We start from the raw sequence: 16,423 nt of genomic DNA, 5'->3' as shown, positions 1-16,423 counted from the left end.
ATATATATATATATATATATATATATATATATATATATATATATATATATATATATATATATATATATGAGAGAGAGAGCGAGAGAGAGAGAGAGAGAGAGAAAGAGAGAGAGAGAGAATGTTGTTGAGGAATGTTTCCCCATATATATGAGCCTACATTTTTCTCCCAATTTCAGCTACTATATTTACTCCTGAGTTTTTGGAGACAGTTCATCATAAAATAATGAATATACATCAGTTCTGTTGTGTGAGTACGCATTGTGTTTTCCAGTGTTCCTCCATTTCACTGGATTCAAACTGGATTCAAACATACCCATCTTCAGCTTTTGTTTTCTTGAAATGAGGTATGAAGTCTCTATTTCTGAAATGCACAACTCTGTGTGAACTGCTTATTAAATCACAGAGGTTGAAACTCCGAAGTGGTCGTCAGTCCTGTAGGTTTCCTTCTTCAGTAACAGACGCTCCCTGTGACTATCAGAAACAGTAACAGAATGCTATTGCCTGTTAAGATCTAAATAACATCTCTCTGACCTGAGCCAGTGGGACGACAGAAGCATTTGTAGGCAAGTAAACAAAGGGACAGAATTAGAAAAGAGAGGAGGAGCATGAATGTGACGTAGCCTCCATAAGGCAGAAGAGGTTTGTCTGGAGCTTCTGCAGGGATCATGTTTGTCAGGTTCAGCATGTAACCCAACGTCCAGCCAGCATCGCTTTCACCGATCTGCACAGACACAAGGTATTCATTCTGTGAGACACCACTAACAGCAAGACCCGTAGTTGAAGATATAGATATCACACATGAGCGTGCTTTCAAATGTTTGGATGAAGTGTTCAAAGGATGGGTTAACATGGTTACTGAGCTAAGTATACCTTCTTGATGAAACGGATGTAATTCCAGTTGTCAGAAGTGAAGTTGTAGCCATCTTCCAGCAGCGTCAAGATGTAGGTACCTGAGAAGCAATATTCTGCAAGATACTTTTCCTTCACGTGAGGATACATTTTCTTTATCTGTAACAATGCATTAAATTTTATGTATTAAATTCAATATGATCTGTTTTGTGTAAAACAGCCTTAGGGTGTTTCTGGTTAGTAGAAAAAAAAAGTCTTACAGTATTCCAGGGAAGGGCACAGTATTCTTGTAGCTTTGATTGAGCCTTGTCTAAGGAGCCAGCGGTCAGATTCAAAAAGTCCATCACAAAATAAAAAGCAGAAAATGCCTGGAGACAAATGATACATGATCGGTTTTGTTTAACTTTTTAAATGCATTTCTCAGTGTAATTGCTAGATTATTATTATTATTATTATTATTATTATTATTATTTATTATTATTATCAGCTGGAGCTATGCCATGTTTTTTTCCCCAAAAGTTAATTTCCTTACCCCAAAGTTCCCATGCACCGGTGGCTGGAAGACACCATTGAAGGAGCATGTTGAATATTTACACTCACTCTTCTGAAAGACTTTCCTGACCACTGTATGACATTCACTCCACTTCCCAAGGCCCACATGGGTGAAGGTGTTCTGGGTCAAATTCAGCCTTCCTACACAGGGGCTGTTAAAAACACTCTGGAAGGTCATGGTGACATTGTAGCCTTCATGGAAGCAAGGGTCCTCCAGAGCAATTATATCTGTCTTAGGAAAGAACACGCAATAACACCGGAGCATAAAAAGCAAGGGTCTATTATGAATCAGAAATGTGTGTGACAAAGTTTACTCAAATATCTCACCTGTCCATGTTTTGAATTTATGCTCTTTGACAAAGACATCTTTAGAACTTGGTCTTTTCCATAGCAGAGGAAACTGTGGGTGTATAGATGGTAATCATTTCCATAAAGCCGAAAATCAATGGTGTTATCTTGAGACTCCACTTTCGCAGTAACAAAGGTGATCTGAGTAGAAGCACCCCCTAGATCAAGAGCTCCAAAAGTTGTTGAAGCCTACACACACACACACACACACACACACACACACACACACACACACACACACACACACACACACACAATCAAAAGTACCAAGCAAAATCTAGATTTTTCTAAAGATTAGACTACATTATTAAACAAAGACAAAATTATTATATACACAATAATCACTATTATTAAAATGATTTTAATAACCTGAAGCATATTTAGAATATAGCTTAGTTATTGTTTAATTCTTAATGCTCTTACTTGTTCCACCAACCAATAAATGTGCACCATCCAGTTGTTTTTTCTGAGTGGAAAGCCATTCTTGATGAATTTGAGAGACCCTATGTCATGTTTAACAGTGGTGCATAAACTAAATCTATTTGCACCAAGGAGTAAAATGATCAGTTATGAAATGACTGGTGTTTTGATGTACCTTTCCGAAGTTATTACTCAGGTAATTGACAGTGATCCAGCCAAAGGCTCCCTCCTCTTGGCCAGTGATAATGCGAGCTCCTTGGTAGGAAAATGGGTATGTCTGAAGGAACTGTCCCACAGACTTCAATACTTCTTCTGATGCACTTTTATTCCCCAACCTTAACAAAGTACAATCTATGATCTATAGTTAGTTGCCACAGAGCAGTCTGTAAGTAATTTGAGAGCAATACAATTTACATTGTATTTAGCTGTGTAGTCCAGCACACTGCTTTAGAAAGGTAACAATAGCTGTGAGGTTATGGGCTTCTGGTCTGGGACTGACTTAAAAAGTAATACTATGTTTCAGGTTATTGTCCTGCTGCGTGAGCAAGCATCGTCCACTGAGACCTGTGGTTGGATCCAATCAGCTAGGATGGTTCCTGCTCACTTCTGCTGCTGTAGGCAGCCACACCCTTAAACTAAAATGAGCCAGTTCCACTAGCAGCCAGATATGCTAAGCCATCATGGTTAACAGATGAGATGACATGCTTTGGAATTTCCATGGCTTTGATTTTTACATTTATCTGATGCTTTTATCCAGAGCAACTTACAATTATGACTAAGTACAACTCAAGCAATTGAGGGTTAAGGATCTTGCTCAACAGTGGCTACAGCAGGACTTCAACCAGCAACCATCCGATTACAAGTCAAGCACCTTAACCACTGAGCTACCAGTGGCCACTACCCTCTTACTACAACTACAAGATTTTTCTCGTTATTGTAGTCTCAGGCATGAGGGCACATATCCTGGATCACGGTCCTGATCTGTGCAACAGTTTTTCATCATGACATCATTCTTTAATGATAGTTTGTTGCCAAGTTCAGAAGTAATTTCAAATCACCTAATGTTCTGGTTTGGCATCAGTTTGATTTGTTGTAATTTTTTTGTAAATAAAAATGTAACTTTGTAACTTTTGTTAGTTCTAATGTGCATGAACTGTTGAAACAATGAGAAGTCAAATGTGCTGGAGTACAGAGCTAAAAATAATGTCCAGTTTCTAGTCATTTGTGGACTTTTCTGTGTATCACTAGTAAACACCAGATGAAATGACAGTAATGAGTTTATCTGTCAGAAGCGATCAAAGCATTTATAATTATTTCTTTTACACAAATACCCTAATCATGCTGTTTGTAAATGCTCTGAGAACACTGAGAAATATTTACTTGAGTAGTCTCATGCCTGCTGTGGCTCCCAAGTATATAGGAGTCTCAGAGTGCCTATGGACAGGGATGGCCTCACAGGCTTCATCCATGCACTCCTTCAGGGACGCACCAGCCAAAGTTGGTTTATCTGAGTAGCTGGAAATGCCCTTGCCTTTCAGAAACAGTGTTATTCAGAAAACTTAGACACTTATGCAGCATAACAGACAGCTGCAGCCTTTTAAATCTTAGCTAATATCAGGTTTTCTTCATCATGGGAATCACATGGTGAAGTCTGTGTAGATTTTAAAAGACAGTGAGTGAGTTAATGGGGCCATAATTGGTTATAGACTTTGCCAGGCCAGAACACTACATGTTTGCCTGCAAAAAGCATGAAAGAAGTTACATTTCCCTAATGAAGATTGCTGACATTATTCACTGCATGTAAATGTGTTGGATTCATGTACCTTTGACATTGCAGGCATGCTTCTGCTGAACCATGCCTGTGTTGTTTTCCTTTTCTGCGGGCCACTCATAGATATAGACAGATGTATGAGAGGATCCAGCGTCCAAAACAATACCATACTGCAGCGAAGAGGACAGGCACAAGAAGAGCGCTTAGGATGATGTGGAACATCTGGATACAGTACTATGAGGGCAGCTTCTCACACACACACACACACACACACACACACACACCTGTGAAAACACACCTGTGAACGCTGATTCCTGATATTATCAGGTTACAGTGCACATTTGGGAATTTTATTTTTATGTACACATCGCATAAAACAAATGCCAATAATTTTTGTATCTGGTTCAAGGAACTATTAAATAAATGTACCATTTCATCACAACTTATAGTTATGACCTTTGCATTCTTTATGAGACTCTGTGTGGGAGTAACCAAGCTGTGTGGTTACCTCAGGGGTACGCACAACATATTCATCGCTTACACTGAAAGTCATTTTTGAAGGATTTACCTATAGAGTTGCATATTACAATTAATGTTTTGCTGTCGCTGTTGCATCTCATGGCTGATGAAGGACAGACATTAATTAGCAAAAAGAACAAAAGCAAAAAAAACTAATACAAATGGACTGTATTCGGTAAAGTCTGTTAACAAGGCAAAGCTTTGGATTCTGGGAATATTTGCGTGTTTAATGATGATGGTGATATACTAATTTTGGTAAAAATAAATAAATGCTAAATCAAAATAAAATAAAATAATTTATATATTGACTATAGACATTACATTACCATCTTTGACCTCTTTGAGATCCCCTCTGCCTCATACCTTATATTTCTGCTGTAGTGGTTTGTTTTGTACCACTCCAATGGTCACCATCAAGATGAATCCCAGGACAATAAAGACAGTAATGGTGATGATCATCGTCCGGACCATCGTCCGGTTCTTCACTTTCATTTCTAGAATAAACAGAGACATGAGGAAAAGGATAGAGTGCAGCTGTTAGTGAGCAAATTCACTAAACCTCTGCTTCAGGCCAAAACCAAAAATCCTATAAATTTGACATTCTGTAAAAATCTTGATCTTACAGATGCTTCTGAAAAGCATATAATGAACCAACCTAACCGGTGGATAATCATAACCCGAAAGCTTCCCACAGACTAACATTTAAATACTTGGAATGTGAGAGAGATTCCCACTGCTAAAACAATAGGTGTTAGAGTAAGTGAAAGATAAATTGAAGAGATACTTGAAAGGCCAACTTGGCTATGAGCTGTGCGGAAAATTGAATAAGGCACTGTTTACAATTGTTTCAGAGTTAGTAATTGCTGAGTTCCACTGTATATACAATATGTTGGAAGGCCTTGCTTTGTTTTAACTGGCTTAGGCTTTGGGTTTTTCTTAGCCACTATGTACACAGATCATTGACAACATTAAAACCACTGACAGGTGAAGTGGATAACATTGACTACTTTGTTACAATGGCACTTGTCATGGGGTGGGATATATCAGGCAGTGGGAGTGAACAGTCGGTTGTTGAAGTTGATGTGTTGGAAGTAGGAAAAAGGGGCAAGTGTACGGATCTGAGCAACTTTGAAAAGGGTCAAGTAGTAAGAGCTTGGTGACAGGGTCATAGAATCTCCAACATGGCACTTACAGATGTTCCCAGTATGCAGTGGTTAGTAACTACAAAAAGTGGTCCGAGGAATGACAAAAGAAACAGTTACAGGGGCATGTGTCAAGCAAAGGCTAGCCTGTCATACCCAAACCCACAGAAGAGCAACTGGAGCACAAAATGCGGGCTGTGATAGAAAGGTGTCAGATATCACAGGATGCCTTCAGAGGTCTTGTGGAGTCCACGTCTTGATGGATTATAGCTGTTTTGGCAGCAAGAGGAGAACCTACACAGTATTAGGTGGGTGTTTTTAATGCTAAGGCTGAGTGGTGTATATATAAATAATTCCTTCTCACCTCTAGAGTGGGTGGTCATATCTTTTTTTCCCCTTACATTTGCCTTCTACCAGAGGCCTGGGAGCTTGAGGGTGCAGTGCAGTATGTTTCTATCATTGTGCTCGCCTGATCATCTGGACCAGAAACTCAATGTCCTTTTCTATCTTGGTGTACAGCTAAATATCATCCATTGTTACCACCAAGGTCTAGGCTCTGGGGGTAACAGGAAGCAAATAAGGTGGAAAAAAACAGTCAATGTTAAATGATAGCATATTCTGGAGTAGAGGAGGTGGTGAGCGTCAAGAACCAACCAGGCCAAAAAAGATAAGCAAAACTACAACTAAAAACTGGAATATGGTGACCAAACTTCCCGAGCAAAAAAATAAAAACATTTAAAAATACACGCTTCTTCCTAACTACCTAAACGATTAAAAAAAGGATAGGAAAAAAAACAGCCATCAGACTCCCTACTTTCCAACTTCTATCCAAATCTACAAAAACACTATTTTACTAATGGTGGCAGGTACATAGATGGTCGTTCTGTTCCTGAATCTGTACCAGTACTCACTCTTATTGATGATCTGCCTCAGTAGATTCAGACCTATGCAGAACAGCAGACCACACTCCATAGGCAACTGGGCAATTGTCTTCAAATTAGCTTGTAGTGTTGTCCTCCAGTGTTCCATTCTGAGTTCTGGATAAACGCCCTTATAGTCATACTGACTATAGAAAGAGAAAACATCTAAGGAGATTGCTGAAACTACTAAAATCGGGTTAAGAACAGTCCAACGCATTATTAAAAAGTGGAAGGACAGTGAAACATCATCTTCGAGGAAGGAATGTGATCAGAAAAAAATCTTGAATGATCGTGATCGGCGATCACTTAAACGTGTGGTGAAATCAAATCGTAGAAAAACAACAGTAGAAGTCAGGGATATGTTAATAGTGAAAGTAAGAGCAATTTCAATTTCCTAGGGAGCTTAAAGATTGGACTCTGGAGCAATGGAAGAAGGTCATGTGGTCTGATGAGCCCAGATTTACCCTGTTCCAGAGTGATGGGCACATCAGGGTAAGAAGAGAGGTGTACAAGCCTGTGGGGGCAGTGCTATGATCTGGGGTTGCTGCAGTTGGTCAGGTCTAGGTTCAGCAATGTTATGTGCCCAAAGAATGAGGTCAGCTGATTACCTGAATATAATGAACAACCAGGTTATTCCATCAATGGATTTTTTCTTCCCTGATAGCACAGGCAGATTCCAAGATGACAATGCCAGGATTCATTGGGCTCAAATTATGAGAGAGTGGTTCAGGGAGCATGAGACATCATTTTCACATGTGGATTGGCCACCTCAGAGTCCACTCCCATCATCAATACAAGATCTTGGGGAAACATTAATGCAACACTGGACAGAAATAAATGTTGTGACAAGGCAGAAGTTTGTGGAAACGATGCCACAGCGAATGCATGCTGTAATCAAAGCTAAAAAGCTAAAGGCGGTCCAACGAAACATTAGAGTGTGTGACCTTTTTTTGGCCAGGCAGTGTGTGTAATTATATATATATATATATATATATATATATATATATATATATATATATATATAAAAATTAGAGAGAGAGAGAGAGAGAGAGATGGCAGGGTCCCCATCAAGGTAGGATGTTCTAAATGCTTCACTTAAGTCTGTGTCCATGGTTAAAACGAAAACAAAAAGTATTATTCTTGCCTACATGAACTAAAGTGGAAAGGGGACGCAACAAGAAGTTGTTGATTCTGCTACAACTGTGTGCAGCATCCCTAGAGTATCGGCTATTTGTATCTTGAAGCACAAGGGTCAGAGCCCCATGTCTCTTCATTAGCCTGCACAAAGTGCTTCAGCTAAATCCTGTATCATTCTCCATGGTCTTCTCTAAAATCCCACATAACACATCATCTGGGAAGTGAAGGTAATGGCATATTTCTTATCTTAGGATAAGTTGTTTTGTTTTGGCTTTTTTAAATATTAGGAAATGTGTTTATGTGATACACAAATTCACCATAATGTCTTTCTAAATTGAGATAAGGTAGCATTTTAGCTGTATCATATTTCTGTCCTCCCTGACACAATAGTACCCAAATTTTCCTGAGATCCAGAACATTTTCAGTTTCTTTATCAGCTGTGCATTCAAAGAAGTTCTAAAAGTTGAACAATGGATAGTTGGATAGTAATGAAAATATCAATGTAATATTAGACTGATATAAACAAAATATAACCATTTAAATACATTTAGGCTCACAGGCACATATCCACATGCTCTCACACACACTGATGTCACCAATATCCATAATACTGTCACATCTCAGGCAGGATCCAGCCAATCCAACTGCAGAGACTGCACCTGCACACCCTCCAGTCATGCACCTAATAAATCATCAAACACGTCTCCCTACTTAAACCCCCTTCACGGCTCCCTCATTCGCTGCTTTATGATATGTCACTTGCTCTCCGCTTGGGAGCTAGTCACACCTTTCTGAATTTGCTACTTTGTTTTGCAAATTGCTAATAATCATTTTATTTTGGGGTTGTGTCTTGTTTTGGCTGATTGCAAGAGGTCACAAATATCTAGTTGATATCCACACCCTTTTCTATTTATAGCCAAATTTGTCCAAAATGAGAAGCCTAGCATAACCATAAATGTTAAAATGCAAATATGCTTTCAAACAGTAAACTCCTAGCTTTAACAGTAACAATTTTGTTATGTGAAGTTGAAGATAGCAGGGATTTCAACCTGGAATGCCATTATTTATAGAAGGGACTAATGTGTTTCTCAGGCCTTTTCTGGTCCAGCCTTTCATCTTATCTCTTTGTTTATGCCCAGTTCACAGTGAGGTCACCAGAGAAAAGCAGCTGGCACAGGCAGCTATAAAGGTGAATGTCCATGTTGACATGGTCGACCCTATGACCACATTCTTCATTGTCTCTATACTTGCTAAAATACAGTCACTTCATACAAAGATTTGTAATACATACAAAGGATCCTATGGCAAAGATAACATGGTTTAATGCAAGGATATGTAAAAGCCTGTGTTTACCTAAAAGAAAGCATCCAGTCCACTCTGAGGAAAAGGATTTCAGTCATTTCCACCCCAAGTATTAGGGTAAAACAAGAAATGTTTGGTAGTTAATATGGAACACCTGGGTGGAATATCTGTTTTCTCAGTTAGTAAAAATTTGTATGAAATATTTCACACACAATCCTTGTCACATTATAATGTATATCCTGTTTCCTTTTTTACACCTTAAATTGTTTAAAATTAGGCTGCTTCCTTAGTTACAGGAAGGGACTCTTATTTGCACTAGTCATATTGTAACAGTTTCCAGTCCTAGTCGTAGTTTTCAGAGGGATTAATACATACTCTACCTAGCAATAACATTCTCTGACTGTTCTTCAGCACAGTACAATAACAAACTTCATTGTGTACTCTTATCAATCTTTTCCTTCACTTTCCTGTGCGTTACTCATTTGGCCTGGCTCTCTGCTATTTTTACAGTGGAAGAACATTCTGTGTTCTAGAGTGGCTACGTTTTGAATTTTGAAAGATCTTCATTGTTTTTTTTTTCCCACTTTGTGCACTGCAATGTATTCAATATACTAGCTATAGGAGTAAAACTCCAATGGACCTGAGCTATGTCACAACTTTTGTATATCATGGATGTGTTCACTCATTTGTGTATGCCTATCTGTTTGTTTCATTATTGTAGGAATATGATGTGAAAATACTCCTTAATGCTACTAATGCCACTAGTTTGTATTTTACTGTGTATGTAAAGAAGGTCTGAGTTGGAATTAGTTTGACTGCATTTTGACTTAAAAATGTGAAAATAAGAACACTGCAGTGATATTCTTTGTAAACGGTCTCTACAGTGCAACTGTAACTGGGCAGATGTTATAAATTTAGGATTATTACAATTAATTAAAATAATTTCTATAAGCAGATTTTTCATGAGGTGTAATTTTTGAAAAGCTTCACAGAAATAAATTAAAAGGTCTGACCTTTAACCCTACAGTGTTTCACACATATGGAATTCATATGCATCCACCCACACACAGGCACACGCACGCACGCACACGCACACACCTCTCTGAACTGTGCAATTTGTACATTTGGGATTTACAATCTTGCATCTTGTTCTGGACCACTAATATAACCCTTAATGTGAGCGATGCCAAAAGCATCAAAAGAAGCAGCAGACGGTCAGCCCCCACCCCTTTCCTGCAGACTCCAGTGCCAGGACAAACTATCCCATTCTACTCTTATTTCATTGTTAGTCCCTTACTTTACCTAGGAGATGCATGCTGTTGCTATGGTAACACTAGAAACAAACAGGCTTGCATTAGATGAAGTGGCTTGCTGCTTCTCTATATTAAGAGCAGCATTAAGGGAATGTCATATTTCACTCAAACTTTTAACATGCATTGATCTTTGCTCTATAGAAGGTAATGGAAAGAATGCATAGTGTCTGGAGTTCATAAGAGAAGACAAGAGCACTCACCCTCTCTTGCTAGTAAATCTTAAATCCTTGGTGTTGCATGTTCCCAGGAAGTTCTCTTTAAGATATCATTGTCCTGCGATAAGCAAGCTTGCTAATGTTTTGTAGTCCAAAGGAACTATATTGATATACATGCAGCTATAACACACTGCGTCTTAAAGAATGAAGAGACAGTCCTGACTGGAGCTGGTATGACAGGTGTAGCCAGACACAGAGAAATCTGTGCATCATCTTGGAAGGCTTGTCTGTGCTGATCCTGCTTCATTTGCCTGAGGTAATGCAATACAGGGGAATGCAGTATACCAGAGTAAATAGTCCAAAGCATACAAGAGTAGATGTTGGTTTGAACTCTGTATTGTTCAGCAAGAGCAAGGGAATTGGTGTCTAATGGGAAAAAGTGCCTTCAATATCCAGTTAACAAAACTGGCAGGTTGGGTTTTGGTAACATGACGATTGCGCTCCAATAAAGCCTGACCTGCTAAAGTGCAAGATAAGAATTTCTGTGGGAGGAGGCTGTGGTGCTGTTTATTCTTTTTAGCAGGTCTTTGTCCGTTATCTGTTACAGTCTTCGTGGTCCACTTTTGGGTTCAGAAAACATTTCATGGCTAAGCTGAACTAATCCTTGATAGTTTGTTTAAAAGCATATATGTAATATATCCTGCAGATGGGCAGCCCAAATATGGTCATAACCAGATTATTTTCTTTTCAAAAACACACTAACCCTTTTGCAGATCACAATGTGGGGAGAGAGGTGACCATTAATGTGGAATTTTGGGGAGAATATGAAATGTTCAAGGATATTTAAAAGAAGCTGTAAGATATATGATTCAGCTTCATAAGACACTTAGTTCCTAGAAGTAGAAGCAGATTGTACTCAGAATCTGGTTTATGAGATTACATTCTGACGATTAAAATCAAGTTTCTCACAATAGTTTGAATTACTGTGGTGATAGGTATATGAACACAGTACAATGCGAGATCCAAAGACAGTTTATTATTGTTATGCAGACAAAACTCTGTGCTGTAAGCCTATGAGCCAAAGGAATTTCAACTGAGCTTTTGCCTGAGCTTTGTGCCTCATTCAAGTGGTTTTAGCAGATGTGGGTGCAGGCTCCAACAAGTTACCTTTAATGCAAATGTAATGGTATCAAAATAAGAATTATTAAGGGAGCATAAAAGAACAACAAACAAATCTTAGAACATACATGGTTTGAATCTAGCACTACTTCAAGGTCATACACTGACTCAGCGATGAAGGTATGCGTGACCAGTACTAGTCAAACTTTACGAGGAAAACAACAAATCCTTAGTCAAAGCAGACAGGTACAGTTTTTAGAAAACTGTGGCCACCAAATTTATGATTATGACTGACTGTTTTTGTGATGGAAAATCAATTAGATTAAATTTTCTTTCATTAAACACTGAGTCAAGCTGAATATCAAATTTGTGTTTAGGTGGTCTTTCTAGCAAATGCAGACACCAACAAAAACCTTCAGATCTGTTTCCCAGCAGACAGAGAAAATCTGACCATATGTGATCACAACATGTGGTCACACTCATGAGGCTAGCATTGTGCCATGTTTCAATTATCCTTCAAACAGAGTGCTTGAACTGTGTAAGATGTTGCCATGAGAGGTAAATTGAATTATTTCCTCTCTAATTACAGGAAATGGGGTGTTTTCTGTTCTCTGGGAATTTTCTCTTTTTTTTTTTTCTTTTTTTTTTTTGCTCTGGATGCTAGTGTTCTGGGTACTCGCTGACTTAAATGGCTCATTGAAGATGGCCAAAAATTTGTTTGCTAGTAGCTTCCAAGCTCTAGACTCCACATGAAGGTTTCCCATTAACCTGATCTTTGTTTCTTGTGCCATGTGCCTGATCATTTTGGCTTTATAGCAAGAGGACTCACTCTCAATCGTCTATGCTATGGCAAGAGGATTTGCTTCAGGTAAAGACAAGATAGGACAAATGGCAGTCAGTGCTTGGGCTCCAGTAGGAAGGGTCTAATGGTGTCAAACTCTGCTGCTTTTAAGAACAAGAGAGCTTAGCCAATCAGTGCTGCACAATGACATGACAAATAACAACAGACAGAGCTAGACATGCCCCCCTGCACACCTTTCCATTACGTCATCACAGGAAAATAGCTTAACTCAACACCATATAACAGATTTTTGTGTACTGGAAAACACTTTTCTTGAGATTCATAATATAAAAGGGATCATTTATTCAATATAACCAGGCATCTTGGTGATAGTATGCATCTGAAGCATCAAACAGAAGCCCCTTTGCTTGAGTTTGTAAAAGCAGCTAGTGTTCTGGGTGCCCACTGATTTAAATGGTTCATTGATTTAATAAGAACAAAAATAATCAGGAAAAAAAAACATACTGTTTATATGAAGCATCCATAACCAGAAGGAGACACGAAACTCTACATTCTTCAACCCTGAGAACATTCAGTGTTCCACTAGCCTGCAGGGGCAGCCTCCCTCGTTTGTCTTCTCAGAAAAAGCCAGGCTTTGGGGGAACCCTGTGTGAGTGAGTCATCACTCTGCGTGCTCTTGCTTTATCAACATTAGATTTAACCGAGGGAACACTTTAATCACTGGAGTGACTAAAGTTCTTGTACTTATTTGCTGACATTTTTAGCTCCATCCTACTGAAGGCCTAAAAAAGCATCAAAAGGAGTTTATAATATGAATAACAATACCCAGTAGTAACTGACTGTTGTCGATAAATTAAATGGAAAATAATCTTTCTTCGAATTGGTGGGAATTTTTAAAGGTTTTGTATATTTACATGCTCCTATACAGAGCATGTAAATATACAAAACCTTTAAAAATTTCCACAAATTCCTATACAGAGCATGTAAATATACTCCCCTTAAGAAATAGTGCTTTGATCTTCCAAACAGGAAAAAAAGACAACATATCTTATTTCTGCCTGATACACTGAGCGTTGCTCTCTGTTTAAAAGACTGTTAAGATACGGGTGATTGTTCATACAAATCAGAATTGTTTGGTATGGGTTTGGGTTTTTTTGGAATTTGGAATTTTTTATGTATCTTCATTACGCCAATTAATTTAGATTTTTGACACAGTGAGAACAGAAGCTAGGTCGAAGCTTAGCTTGTAGGTCTTAACTATTCATTTGTATATAGTGGATGTTTTGTATTAATATAGTAGTATCGAAAATGTAGACATTGCTGCAGATAGAGGTTACTTTCGCAATCTGGTTCTGCCTGTACTTAGGAGCTCCCTCTCTTGCAGAGTGGCCTTGTGCCTGTTAAACAGCCCTAACAAACAGGGACTCACCAGGGCTCCACTTCTACAATAGTTTCTCAGAGGACTTCTCCAATTGACACATGACCAGCATAATAAGGGGTGTGCACATGGACCTTGTTGTGTCAGCAACAGGAAGTTTGGTTTCCCCAGTGCAGTAAAAAGAGAAGTCAGAAAATGGGGTGAATGGCACTTAATGAGTGACTGTATCCATCCTGTAGCATAGCATGAGCATGTAGGAACATAAGCTCCCAAACACATGGTCCTCTTTGTTTTAACATGACATACAGTATCTAATTTGCTCGCAAAATGTGCTTTTCAAACTGTTTTCAAACATTTTAATAAGCCCATTGTCTTGGAAACATTGTCAGACATTTTCTTTTTCTGTAGTGTTTTAATTCCAGATGGCCTCAGTCAGAGCAATCCCCCATGTTACATAATGGTCTTTCCTCTCAGTCTAGCACTCTAAACACTAAAGGAAACATCTGACCTCATCCAGGCTCCTTAATGGGTCATTTGAATAGAGACTAAAAGCTGAGTATGGATGCATTAAAGCATTATACAATGTTTCTTTGTGAAGTATCTAAGACTTTTCATGATAATGGAAGTGCAATAATAAATCAAACATACCCTGCTCAACTTTTTGGGTGTATTAGAGGCAGAAGAAATGCATTACTGTCACCTCTGCACATATTTCTTTAACATGCCAGCTTCTCAAATTTTGTAAACATTAAAAATTGTATGCTGGTAAAGGTTTATTTCACAATCAAAGGTTTATTTCACAACCTTTTTTCTTTCTTCCTTTTCTAAAACTACACAAGCAAACTTTAGAGGACCTTTTCCAAGATTTTTTTTAGGATATTTCCACGATCCATGTAAGGTTGTCTTGAAAGAATTTGGTGGCTCTCTGTTGGGGACTTTCATTCACACCATTTGCGTATTGTCAAACACACACTGGACCAATGTACAGATTTACAGCATTTTCTAACAACTAAGGAATGTAACTCGACGAAAAGAAGAAACAAAAGCACACACTAAAGTGCTCAGGATTCTGACCACCTGTGATTAACCCCAAGCGTATCCACAGCTGTACGTTTGTTTCCGTCTTGGAAACGTCATCTGCAAGCCAGCTGGACCAAAGTAATTTGACTCCAAACCTCTTTGGATGCTTTATATGCAGCTGCTTTGCCACCTCCCATAATGTTGCATCTCGGCCTGTGGTGAACAGTCGGAGTGCTCAGACACGGGTGAGTGCAGAAAAGGGCTGTGCTTGACCTACCTCTCTGCTCATCCATTGGCGTAGTCTCTTTTATCCCTTTCTCACGCCACCTCGCTTTCTCTTCCTCTCTCGGTCACTCTCAGGTCCCCTCTCCCTTTGTCTGGTGATCTTGTTATTTGGCTTGTATTTCTCAGCAGGTCTTTCCTATTCTTCAGGTCCTTTATAAGGCCAGGGGAGAGAGTGGGCGGTGCTGCCTCCAGCTCTTCCTTCGCGCGCTCTCTCTCTCTCTCTCTCTCTCACACACACACAAACCCAACTCACTATCTCTTTGGCACCTCGCTCATGCCTGGCTTAGAATGGATTATTTGTGTATGCGCGTGTGTGTGTGCACGTGTGCGTATTAGTGAATGGGGAGAGAGAAAAAGCGAGAAAAAGCAAGTTGAACGGTCTATGTGAAAAACACAGCTAGGTTGCTTCAGCTTCGACTCATAAAACTCACTCACACTCTCTCACACTAGCTGCTATTGTCTTGCCACTGTTCCCTTCCTCAAGTGCCAGACTTCCGGCCAAGCTTTCATCCAACACAAAAGTCTATTTGTTTTGCATACATTTCTTCCTTTAATTGTTTTTATTTCCAAGGGTGATAACTGGCTTTGATTTCCTGTTTCAGAGATCTTCCTAAAAGCCATTTATTCAACAAGAAACGCTAACATCTTTACCAATGTTACTATGACAATCTATCTGAAAGATGACATTACATCCTTTGTCTCTTTGTGTGTGCCTGAGCTTTTAATGTGGGTAATGCTCTTGGGGAAAATGTAGCACAGTGGATGCTGACAAGATCCTAAGTTCTAGGAGCACACAGAAAGGCAGATTCAGTGAGGGGTTACATATAAAGAATAGAAAACAACGCATTGCACATTATTACTTCCTGACTGCCATTGCTGTACGCTCTACATATTACATAGTTATGTACTGTGTTGTGTAGAATGGAAATCTCATAAGCAGGTAGAGATGGAAGTAAATCAAGAGAGAAGTTAATAATGTAGACAGTATATGATAGTAATACATAGAATACCTTAAATGCTGAGCTGTTGAAAGCGGAAGACTTCACTTTCAGTGGTTTTCTCTGCTTTCTCAGTTCCCACTTTAAGAAATGGACACAATGTGCTGTCTAAAAGAAGGAACCATGAAAATGGTAAGAATAGTTTCACCTTCTTTCTCTTACTTTGGAAGATTCAAGTCTACCAATGTGTTACAGGTGAGGATTTGAGGATTTATTTTTATAAAAAATATAGACAGTCCTCCTTGAGTGATGGTTCTAGGAAGTTTCTCTGAAGACAGGCCAAAGAGATTCTGTTCAAGCTTGACTGAATAACAGTAGTTATTGTTATCAAGTTTCATTGCTGGGAAGTGCTGAAATTATATTATTTGACTGAAGATTTGGTTAGTTGTTGTA

The 16,423-nt window shown here is 38.9% G+C and overlaps 1 protein-coding gene across 1 annotated transcript; it reads right to left on the bottom strand.

The window, feature by feature from the left end:
• Positions 1 to 67: 67 nt before the first annotated feature.
• entpd1 (ectonucleoside triphosphate diphosphohydrolase 1) lies at positions 68 to 15,186 on the bottom strand. Its single transcript, XM_027010454.2, has 10 exons — positions 15,025 to 15,186; positions 4,823 to 4,953; positions 3,993 to 4,110; positions 3,550 to 3,700; positions 2,345 to 2,504; positions 1,729 to 1,938; positions 1,382 to 1,633; positions 1,110 to 1,217; positions 871 to 1,008; positions 68 to 721 (listed from the first exon to the last, which is right to left on the bottom strand). The coding sequence occupies exons 1-10, from the start codon at positions 15,038 to 15,040 to the stop codon at positions 512 to 514; spliced, it is 1,494 nt and encodes a 497-aa protein (XP_026866255.2). The 5' UTR covers positions 15,041 to 15,186; the 3' UTR covers positions 68 to 511.
• Between the last annotated feature and the right edge of the window lie 1,237 nt (positions 15,187 to 16,423).

The sequence above is a fragment of the Electrophorus electricus genome, chromosome 14, assembly GCF_013358815.1.
Source record: "Electrophorus electricus isolate fEleEle1 chromosome 14, fEleEle1.pri, whole genome shotgun sequence".
NCBI lineage: Eukaryota > Metazoa > Chordata > Actinopteri > Gymnotiformes > Gymnotidae > Electrophorus > Electrophorus electricus.
This window is presented reverse-complemented; position numbering and strand designations above follow the sequence as displayed.

Bases quoted from the DNA above. Each gene is read 5' to 3' on its own strand.
- entpd1 (XM_027010454.2), bottom strand. The intron at 1,009-1,109 runs GTAAGACTTTTT...GCATTGTTACAG, and splicing joins GTGCCCTTCCCTGGAATACT to ATAAAGAAAATGTATCCTCA. The intron at 722-870 runs GTATACTTAGCT...GTGTCTGTGCAG, and splicing joins ACATCCGTTTCATCAAGAAG to ATCGGTGAAAGCGATGCTGG.